We start from the raw sequence: 11,933 nt of genomic DNA, 5'->3' as shown, positions 1-11,933 counted from the left end.
TATTCGGTATTTGCCTGGATTAGGAAAAAGCACTTATGCGAAAAAACGAAGGGCCAAAAGTTTAGGGGTTTGTCATAAGTGTGCAAGATGGACTTGTGACAAACGATGCAGATCTTTGGGATGTGTTTCCAATAACAGAGAAGATAAAATTGATTTCATTAAGAATGGGCTGAGTAAGGAGTCTTTAGATAACATCTTATTGACTCTTGAGACGCATTCTAGTGGACATGTGCATATTGAACTTCTCCGTTTATGGAAACAATTTCAAGATGAGCGTCATAGTCTTGGGAATCTGACTAAAAAAGACCCTGTTTGCCAATTTATAAGAAAATTGGATGGGAAGCATATCCTCGACTCATAGAAGGCGTTGAAGCCGTTTCTGGACGTAAAACCAGAGGAAAATTGTGAGCCACAATCACACTACTGTTTATAAGCATGTGTGTCATTATTTTTTTACTATTTATTCTGTTTACAGCTGTGACCCATAGTTTTGTCATGATAACATATTACCCCTATAAAATCTCTCATCTTTCTTTCTACTTTCGCAGAAAAAAAAAAAGGAAAGTAAAAACATGACTGGATCCTCTGCACAAACATTGAAAAATATTTGTGTATTTTGTGGGTCGAGTCCTGGAAAAAATGAAGTGTTTGTAGAAGCAGCGAATAATCTTGGAAAGATATTGGCTGAGAGAAAAATTCACTTGGTATATGGGGGAGGTAATATTGGGTTAATGGGATCTGTTTCAACATCTGCTCATCTTGGAGGTAGTCAGGTATTGGGTATTATTCCTATAGCTTTAGCTGAAGGAAATATTACAGGTGTTACGATTGGGGAGGAATTAAAAGTTTCTTCTATGTATGAAAGAATCACTCAAATGATTGAAAATTCTGATGCTTTTATCGCACTACCAGGTGGTTTTGGTACATTAGAAGAAATTTTTCACACTGTTTCTTGGGCACAACTTAATATCCATAATAAACCCGTGGGCTTGTTGAATATCAATAATTATTATGACAGTTTGTTGACATTTCTTGATAAAGCTGTGGAACAGAATTTCATTTCAGAAAATTCACGACGGATGCTCATCTGTGCTTCGACTGCCGATCAATTAATTGATGATTTGGAAGCTTTTGTTCATAAGCCTGATCCGATGATAACAAAGATCAATTGGTCGCAATCAAGCAGTAAGAAAAGGAAGTTGGATCATTGATTCAAAAGTCGTGGATTGGTTTGCGTTTGTTTCAGTTTGTTATCTTCAATAAAGTTCCAGGTGATATCTCTTTCATTATGTACTCTTTATTAATAGCTATTTTGACATTAGGGACAATGTCATATTCTGATTGGGGGGAGAACACATATAATAAAAAAAAAAACAAATTTAAAAAAAAATTAAATATTATTTTAAAATAAAACCATGTTTATTGTTTGTACCTTAGTAATTTTTTGCAAAAATGTCATACATTACATATTTGAAAGATTTAAATTAGAACATGCATTAATCTATTTAAGAATGTTTAAATTTTATTTGAAAAAAGGTCATTTTTAATATTCTGATCAATATAAAAATATGATTTATGAAATCTTTTTGAGTGATTAACCATTGTGATAAAATTAGGTAGTAAAGTATATGGCCCAAGATATACCTTATAAGAGTGCCTAAAATTTTTGAACTCACACATATTTTGTGAGTGAGTGGAGAGGACTGAGAAAACAGCTTTCGAGCCTTTATTGATCATGAGAGAGACTATCTATTGTTTAGATCTTGAGTTCTTATTTAAAAAAAAAATATATATTTCCTGAAAAAAAAAAGAAAAAAAAAGAAAAATACAAAAAGAAAGATGTTGAAGATCTATGTAATTTTTAAGTTATATGCTGCGACCCATTTTTCTCTCATAAGAATAAAAAAATAAAAAAAAATAAAAAAAAGAAAGAGAGAAATACATTGTACAAATTAAATAAATATGTGGTCAAAAAGCATAAACTTAGTCTGATTCCATGATGTAAAAAAAAAAAAAAAATCAGGAAAAAAAATATAATAAGAACAACTGGATTTTAAATCAATTGATTTTCTATCTTTTGATTAGTTTGGCTCGTTTGTCTGTCTGCATTCTGTAAACCATTTTTCTGAGCATTTATCTGTATTCCAACTCCATGAGAGAAATCGTTGCCATAAATTGAAACATTTATTAACCTGTGAGGATATGGAGTTGAGACTCTTACTAGGAATTTCTGAAGGCCGTGTACATTTAACTACCTAAAATAAGCTTTGAATTAATCATCTCAAATTATTTCATAAATTATAATTATGATGATCTTGATATAACTTTGACAGTTTTCAAATTTTATTTAAACACTTAGATAGTTCTGATTACATTTCTATTTAAATTAATCAATATGTTTTGTATTGCTATTAACGCTTAAATTGCTAGGGACTAGCAATAAGCTGGTTGGGAGGTGTGATAAACATAAAAATTGTACATTAATTAAATGTTTTATAATATAAATATATAGTTTTTGTTTTATTAAATTTTTAAATATTATATGTTTTATAATAAATTGTATAAAATATAAGTTGTTGTGTAATTATAAGTTTTTACTATTTTTACAGGTTCGATAAAACAAGAATAACCTTGGCGTTGCAAATGGGATTAAGATGATTCTTGGACCTGTAGAAAGTTAATGTTAATATCTACAATATTGGTGGCAAGCATGAGATAAAAATCCTCTCACAATTGGGATCAAATTAAGCAACAATTAAAGTTACCGAAGGAGTGGCAGTTTTACCATGCTCTAGTATTTTGACCATATCTCTCAAACTACTTGGTCAAATATTCTGAAAAAAATACCACAACTAGACAACTCAATTATCCACATGTTTCATTTTATGTGAAGAAGAAAATTCGGAGAAGATGCTTGTCAAAAGTGATGTGCAATATAATATTAATTTCTTGGAACACCAATGAAGACTTATGTGTAAAAAATAATATTTTATTTGTGGTTGTCTCCCCAAATTTGGCTATAAATAGGGGTGCATTGTAATGTATTGAGATATCCCTCATTCTATGAACAAATCTTTGAGTTCATAATATTTCTCTCTATATTTTTCTTTTATTTCTTCATTTAAATATAATTAGCATGTTAATTTCATATTCAAAGTTTTACACTTTGAATAATGAATAGCTAACTTCCTAAAGTTGAGATGATAAGGTGAAGCTCTTGGCATGATAATAAGGTTATTATAAGGTAAGAATCTATGTTTTATATTATTTAATCATTATTTATTGTTTATGTTATATTTATTTCTTTAAGCATTTTTATACCCTACTTATAAGTGGGAGTTTTGATTTATTGTTGCTATATGTTACACTAAATTCTTGGAACCATTTAAATGTTAGTTTGGTATTACCAACCATTTAAAATGGATGCCTTGAGTTATTATATATAAATATATTATAATATTAAATTCTTGGAACCATTTAAATGTTAGTTTGGTTTTACCAACCATTTAACTTGGATTCCTTGATTTATTATATATGAATATATTATAGTATTAATTTATTGGTACCATTTAAATGTTTGTTTGGTTTTACCAACCATTTAAAGTGGGAACCTTGATTTAGTGTTTACAAATATATATAGCACAATAAATACTTGACCACATTTATAAGTTTTGGTATATATTATGTACTTATAAGATTATAATTTATAACATAATATAAATATGATTATTTAATATATTGGAACCATTTTATTAAGTGGATTTCAATATTGTTCGTTAATGTTAACTTTATTAAAATACCAAGAGTGGATCCTTTAATCTCAACTACTTAAATTTAAATTTGAACAATTAAAATTTACCCATTAAAGATTCAATTAAAATTAAAAAGAAACAAAAACAAAAACAAAAAGACATTGTAGTGGACTTGTAATTACCTTAGCTTCCCTGTGGATACGATATTCGGACTCACCGAATTATACTACTTGTGGACAACCTGCTCTTGGGAGTGCAACAATCAAAGTCGCAACAGCAAGTAATATAAATAAATCAAACACATACACACAATTCATTTGTGCCTATTCAAGTGTACACAAGACTCAATAGAGCATTCTCAGCTATGCTCTGATACCATCTAGTGTGGGGCCCTTAGCTCCTAATCGTTATTACAACACAATTTGATTAGGATTAACTAATTACAGCGGAAAACGAGTTTGAAATTTCTTTACAACGAGCCCGAATCATTTCATTTGAATACTAAAAATAGTATTTTATCTCATATCATAATTCACGCCTACACGTAATCAAAACCAATCATATACAAATATCTCATATCCTCGGGACATGCCCCGGTACATAGATACATATACATATATACTGGGAACAAGACATAAACATAAAACCTCAGCCCAAGCTGTGGTTCCATCCAGAAGTACCCTCTCCGGTCTCCTGATATCCTGGAGTACCTGCCATTGTCCACACACAAAGACAACAACATCCCCCCTTGGGGTGAGCAAAGCTCCGTATGGAACAACCAATCATATATACCACAGATATCTAAACAATGATATATGGTATGCAATGCATGTATGTCGTGGAGGTATCGGGTCAAATGCCCATCCACTGAGCACGTGTCAGAATCAATCGAATCGCTATAAAATCAATGCTCGAGCTGGCACACCGGCCAATATGGGAATACACGTATGATAGCGTCGGCAAAGCGCCATCAAATCCCACATCTCATATCCAATCATATGGGGCCACAAATGTCTATGTTTTACGGGTCATATAACACCAACATAGCAATTGTGTTCACAAACCCCAGAATCCAATCCAATCATATCAAGGTATCCAAGGATCATAGCTCAACGTGCATGTCATGTATCGATGTATGCATAAAATGATGTCTGTTAACAAAACATTTATTTTATACATCGATATTCAAATCACAATGTCATGTATGTCACAGAATTTATCACATAAGCCATATAGACACGTATTCCAATCCAATCAATCAAATCAATCCAACATATATCATATAATACAGATACATGTCGTATGTTATCCGGTCGCAACATACCTCAATTCTTCGTTTCCAGTTGATGTAGCCTGAAGATATTGATATTACACTTTATCTACATCAATAACATACTCATTCCAATCAATAACATACTCTAAAATCATTAATATGAGTTTCAAATATCATTTGAAACTTCAAAAATTCATATCAAATCACAATTATATCATAATTCAATTCCGACTTCGAATATGAGTTTCTTGTCGGTTATTCTACTACATATCAGAAATTCAACTTCAAATACATGTTATTCCAGCACTTTGATATTTAGAGCTGCTGGAACTAGAAGAAAGTTACCTCAGTCAGAAGCCCTCGACGCGACGATCACAAATATATAACTTGTTTCGCGTTTAGACAGCGTTTCGAAGTCGATTTGGAAGAAAGAAAATCAAATTCTCGAACTATCGTATAAGAAATGAAGAAATAAAGAGAAGAATCTCGTTCTGATCACCACACCGCTTCCGCGCTCGGGCGGTAGAATTCTCGTGCCCGAGCGCGAGATGTTCTGCCCCCGAGTTTCATTGCACCGCGCTCGGGCGGTCAAAAACTACAGCTCAGGCGCGGCATGTTCTGGCCGAGCACTAACATTCTCAACACTGGCGCTCGGGCGGTCATTTTCTACCGCCCGGGCGCCACATGTTCTGTACAAATATTTATGTTTGTATTAAATTGGCGTCCGGCCTCTCCACTCGAGCTCTTACAACGTCAATTCATATTCAATATTCATTTCTCAATTTCATTGTCACGATATACATCAAATACATAATCACATGAAAATTTCATACATTATCGATAATCACACAGGATTTACGATAATATGATACACGGTCCTTACAGGTACAAGAAACTGTTTTCAGCCTGTTTGAGATAAAACAAAGTCGGGATGAGTCTTACAGGTGTACATTTGCAAACTCAACAAAGATACCCTGGAAGTAACTTCTTGTGCCCCCTAGAACAAAATTACTGACTTAACTCGGGGACTTCAGGAAGGGGATTTCTTCATATCCCTGGTAAAAAAATTGTCACGAGATTTTGAGAATCTGTTGTCCTGGGCGGAGAAGTACCTTAAAGATTCAAAGTGCCAACACATATCATTCATATGTGCGCTGAAAGAGGCGACCGGCTAGGGAGGTTAGAAGACTGAACACAGAAGGAAACCCCCTGGGGTTGTTTCCTCACTGTACACCCCTGAGAGATTCAAAGTGCCAACCCATGGATGGGAGCACTCTTTTATAGACCATCCATGGGTTTGCGACACCAAAGAAGCTGATCAGATCAGCGCATATTAGAGGATCAGGGTTCATGACCTTGTTCTCACCCCACGACCATCTACCTGATCACTTTGGTAGAAGTGTGAATTTCCATGTCAACAAAGGGATGCCATACTTCGAAATCATTGGCATATCATTCAGTGCACATATGAATGATGTGACTGGACTAGATGTAGTATGGGATATCATAAGCGGAAATGTTAGGAGGTAGGACATGTGCAACAATCTTGCCGTAGGTAACAACCGAGCACTTAAAGTAAGGTCGTAATTATCTTTTCTCCTATAAATATCCAAGTTTACTTGATCATTAAGTATTTTATTCACTGAACATCTTTTGCACGAGTACTCAATATACATTCTCTATATTGCATTTTCCTTTGTGAAAGATTCTTGATTGATTTGAGCGTCAGAGTGACCATGTCGGAATACCTTCCGGTGCCCTGCTAACGTTTTTGCGCTTAAAGTAAGCAGATTCTATAACCCGAGTATCATCTTTCGAGTCTCTATTGTGCCCGAGAAAAATCTACCCAGCTCAATGAATCACTCACCCAACTCACCCGATTTACCTGACCAACATCACTTATAAAAGAGTCGTTTCTAAAAAATCAAAATATTTTTTGCGGGAATTAGTACCTAAACATAAGAAACCGACCACAACAAGAATTGTAAATTAATCTTAAAGTTTAAGATATTTTAGTATAGAGAAATCTTAAATTTTCGTGTAATTAAACAATTTGATTTATATAAATTAAATTTAAACCTTATTTAATAAAACTAAATATCACTTATATTTTATAAATATATTTGTTGAACAATTAGTTTGATTGTAACACATATTATACATTATTTTTTAATCTTAAAATTTGAAGAATAAATCGATTGTAATCAAAACCGTTAAATACTGATCTAAGACTGTACTAGCGGTTTGGTTGCGGAAAATCTTTCTTTAGGTCATCTCCTACCCAAAAATCAATTTTAAAATAGAGCAATTTCTGCAACAAATACAATATTCATCTCCAATTAATCTACTTTAAATCTTACTTTAAAAAAGAATATTCTCGGAATATTTTTTATTTGATTTATTAAATTTATTTTATTTTTTGAAACGAACGTGGACATTCTTCAACCCATCTATTTGATTTATTTTAATTTTTATTTTTAAATATCTAATTATTAAATAATTTAAATAATATTTATAATCTTTAATACAAATATTTATAATAAATAAAAACAATTTTTTTCAAAAAAATAAAGAGCTCTTCACCAAATTAGCGCAGAGGAAATGGTTGGAGAAGGAAAGTCTGCGTAGGGTTGGAGTTGCTCTTAAAATCAGAAAACAACGGTTTGAAACATATTGTCGGGCATACATGATTGGTGTAAAATTTTGAATAAAAATTCAATTAATTTTTTTTTATATAAAATTAGAAATTGTTTCAATTGTCAGTTTAATTATTTTTGAGGAATATAAATATTTTTACGGATGAATTTATAGAGAACTACTTTCAATTAAAATTTAAAACTTTTAACATCGTGATACCCCCGGATGGAGGATGGACTCGGCCTGCTCTCGATAGCCCATCTCAAGGGAAGCCCAGCACTAAGAGGAGCACTTGAGGTCATCCGCGGGAGGTCATCCGAGAGGTCATCCCTAGCCGACCTCCCATATCAGCAGTTACGACAATCGGAGAGGTCAGCCGAGCTCCAAAGTCGACCTCCCTGGCCGACCTCCCGAGCCGACCTCCAAGAAGGTAATATCGGGACGATTGGAGATCCTCGTCCGAGCTCCCGAGCCGAGCTCCCATAAGGTCCTGGCTTCACGTGGGCTCATACCTACGACAGCCCTTACTCAGATATTAAGCGCGTAGCCCACGGAGATCAAAGCCCAGAAAGGTAAAGCCCATTAAAGATCTAATTAAATCTGGCACGATATCTAAATCAAATCTGGGTAAATATCTAATCAAATCTTCCGAAGATTCTGAAGATTTAAACCTACCAAAACTAGGACTCTGCGGTTCACCTATAAATACCAGGTTTCGTTAACTCTAACATTCATTCATACTTTTCACATTCTCTCAGCACACACATTACTCTCTCAATCTTCTATTCTCTGACTTGAGCGTCGGAGGGGCTACGTCGGAACAACCTTCCGGCCCCCTTCTAACACTCTTGTTTGTGTTTCTTGGTTTCGAGGTATCTGATCCGAGCTTCCCAGGCGAAGGTCCGACCTCCCAGGTATCTTCCGAAGGTTTTATCCGAGCTCCCCAAGCAAATATCTGACCTTTCAGTTAGCATCACCGATTTCGGTAACATCAATTGGCACCGTCTGTGGGAAAATACTGAGAAGACGTAGACATGTGGGGACGAACAGGCCCTGCACGTGGTAACCGAGGTCCCGAAGGTGGCAACCAAGGCCCTGTAGGTGGCAACTGAGGCCCTGCAGGTGGCAATCGAGGTCCTGAAAGGAGTCAAGGCAGAGGATTGGTTGATCTTAGTCTCAACCAATTGGCCCAGTTGATTAATAGATCTGTGAATGAGGCCCTCCATCGAAATCAAACTCCATCACCGCCGCCACAACAACCTCCTCCTCCTCCTCCTCCTCCACCTGAGCATATAGAAGCCATCTGGGAGGAAGTCAGAAGGCTTGGCAGGCGGATGGGGGGCCGACCTCCCTTGCAGGATAGGGAAATCCCACTCTCCCTCGAAATACTAAATGAGGACCTCCCCGTTAATTTCCGCCAACCAACTGTTAAGGATTATGATGGAAGTACTGATCCCGAAGAGCACCTGGGAAGGTTTAATAATTCCCCTTTGCTCCACCGATACTCAGACGGTGTCAAATGCCGGGTCTTCCTTACCACCCTGGTAGGACCCGCTCAGAGGTGGTTCGATCTGCTCCCACCACATTCCATCACCAGCTTCCGAGAATTTAGCACCCTTTTCATGAACCAGTATGCTACGAGCAAAAGATATTTGAAGACGTCATTGGGTTTGTTCAGTTTGAAACAAGGAGATGCAGATTCACTGAGGGACTTCATTAGGCGATTCAACAGTGCGGCCTTGGAGGTCCCAGCGGCGGCAACGGAAACCTTGGTAAATGCTTTCACACAGGGGCTCCGAGGGGGACAATTTTTCAATTCCTTGGTCAAAAAACCCCCCCAAAGTTATGATGAGCTCCTGAGCCGGGCTGAGAAATATGTAAACCTCGAGGACGCACAGAGGCAAAGGCGAGTAGATATCCGACCCGGTGATAAAGAGAAAGGAAAGGAGAAGGTGGAACCAACTAAGAAGAGGCCTGCAGAAAGAACAGAGGAAAGGAGCCGAGGTCCTGGACCTTTCCCTTATGCCCCGTTGGCCATGAGTTTGGAAAGAGCCATGGAAATTTGTGAAGAAAGAAGAAAGCTGGAGCGCCCGAGACAAGCCGAAAAGGGACCGCATTTACCTCCCTCAGATAAGTTTTGTGAGTTCCATCAAGAGTACGGTCACGTTACGAATGATTTCCAAAAGTTGGGTGAAGAGGTCCAAAGGATCATGCAAAGAGACCCTCACATGAAGAACCTCTTAGCCCGATCAGAAGAGAGGTACCGAGATGATAGAAGGGATCGGGGACCTCCTGGGATAAATCAGAGGCCACAACCCCGGGAGAACCGACCCAACCGGGACCAGATTGCTAACGATCCGACCAGAGGTATAATCCATATGATAACGGGCGGAGCCACCGACGGAGATTCCGGCAGAGCTCGTAAAGCTCATGGTCGGAGATTGGAAAGTCCGGGGTTAGACCTTGCCCCCAAAGATGACCCCGTCATTGGCTTCGGGCCGAATGATTTGAAAGGTGTCGCGGCGCCTCATAACGACGCCTTATTAGTCACTCTCACGGTCGCCAACTATGACGTCGCAAGAATCTTTGTTGACACCGGAAGCTCAGTTAATATTCTTTTTAAAAGAACCCTGGACCAAATGAAGGTGGAAGGTTTCGAGTTTGATCATATCTCTACGCCTTTATTTGGCTTTACAGGACATGCGGTCCAGACCATTGGACAAATCATGCTCCCCTTATCCATAGGGACGGGACCGCACGGCATCACAAAAATGACATGTTTTACTGTGGTGGATGCCCCTTCTTCTTACAACGGCATACTTGGCCGACCTGCCCTGGCCGATTTCCGAGCTGTAAGCTCCACCTACCATCAAAAGCTGAAATATCCTGTGGGGAATGAAGTGGGAGTCGTCGGGGGAGATCAGAAATCCTCGCGAACAAGGCATACAGGATGAAGTGGGGGAGATCAGAAATCCTCGTCGAGGGAGATCAGAAATATCCTGTAGGGAATGAAGTGGCGCGCCGAGTTATTGGATTACATGAAAGATGGAGTGCTCCCCGAAGATCCGAAAAAGGCATACAGGATGAAGCGAAGGAGCCTTCGGTTTATAACGATCAACAGAATTCTTTACAAGAGGTCAGCCTCTCGGCCTCTTCTCAAGTGCTTGGGTCCCAAGCAATCTAACTATGTGCTAAGGGATATTCATGAAGGCTGTTGCGGAAATCACTTGGGATCTTACTTTCTAGCACGAAAGGCACTCTTGGCCGGATGTTTCTGGCCCACTATGTTAAAAGACGCTCTAGCCATCGTCATCTCATGCGACAGCTGCCAACGTCATGCTAAGCTCCAACATCAACCAGCTGCACTAATGAAAAGTATTGTGGCGGCCTGCCCGTTTGACCAATGGGGGATCGACATTGTGGGACCTTTTCCCACGGCCCCAGCTCAGAAAAAGTTCTTGCTCGTTGTTATAGATAACTGAAAATGAGGCTTTGGCTAAGATAACTGAAAATGAGGTACTCAAATTTCTCTGGAAGAACATTGTCTGCAGGTTCGGGGTCCCGAGGAAGTTGATATCTGACAATGGAAGACAATTTCAAGGGAGCCGGATCCAAGCCTGGTGTAAAGAGATGAAGATCCAGCAGCACTTCACCTCTGTGGCTTACCCTCAGTGCAATGGCCAAGTGGAGGTCACTAAGAGGTCCTTAGTGCAGAGCCTGAAGACCAGACTTGGGAACACAAAAGGTAATTGGGTGGAGGAACTCCCCAGCGTGCTTTGGTCATACAGAACTACTCCTAAGATAGGCACGGGGGAGACGCCTTTCAGCCTGGTCTATGGAAATGAAGCCGTGCTTCCAACGGAGATCGGCGAAGAGACAACTCGCGTAATATTCTATGATGAGCAAAACAATGAGAGACGAGCAGCAGAATTGGATTTCCTGGAAGAAAAAAGGGAAACCATGGCCGTAAGAATGGAAGCTTACAAGAGACGCATAGCCCAGTCTTACAATAAGAAGGTCATTCAGAGGAGCTTCCAGGTTGGAGACCTAGTTTGGAAGAAGGTTCAAGAAGAGAAGGTCGGAAAGCTCGATCCAAAATGGGAAGGACCGTTCAAAGTGGTGGAAAAGCTCAGTTCAGGTGCCTATTACTTAGAAGAGTGGACAGGAAGAAATTGAAGAGGCCATGGAATGCTTATCACCTCCGCAAATATTATGCTTAGATATTGTTAGAAGCTTTAGTTTTTTGTCTATGTCATTTACTTTCGATGCAA

General features: G+C 38.1%; 1 protein-coding gene across 1 annotated transcript; it reads left to right on the top strand.

The window, feature by feature from the left end:
• The first annotated feature begins 8,696 nt into the window (after window positions 1–8,696).
• Window positions 8,697–10,616, top strand: LOC140842944 (uncharacterized). The gene is made up of 2 exons (XM_073211149.1): window positions 8,697–8,759; window positions 8,856–10,616. Exons 1-2 carry the CDS (start codon window positions 8,697–8,699, stop codon window positions 10,614–10,616), a joined length of 1,824 nt encoding a protein of 607 aa, XP_073067250.1.
• The last annotated feature ends 1,317 nt before the right edge of the window (window positions 10,617–11,933 follow it).

This window comes from Primulina eburnea, chromosome 10, assembly GCF_022965805.1.
Source record: "Primulina eburnea isolate SZY01 chromosome 10, ASM2296580v1, whole genome shotgun sequence".
NCBI classification, from domain to species: domain Eukaryota; kingdom Viridiplantae; phylum Streptophyta; class Magnoliopsida; order Lamiales; family Gesneriaceae; genus Primulina; species Primulina eburnea.
The sequence above is the reverse complement of the archived record's forward strand: the minus strand, read 5'-3'. Positions and strand labels throughout refer to the sequence as shown.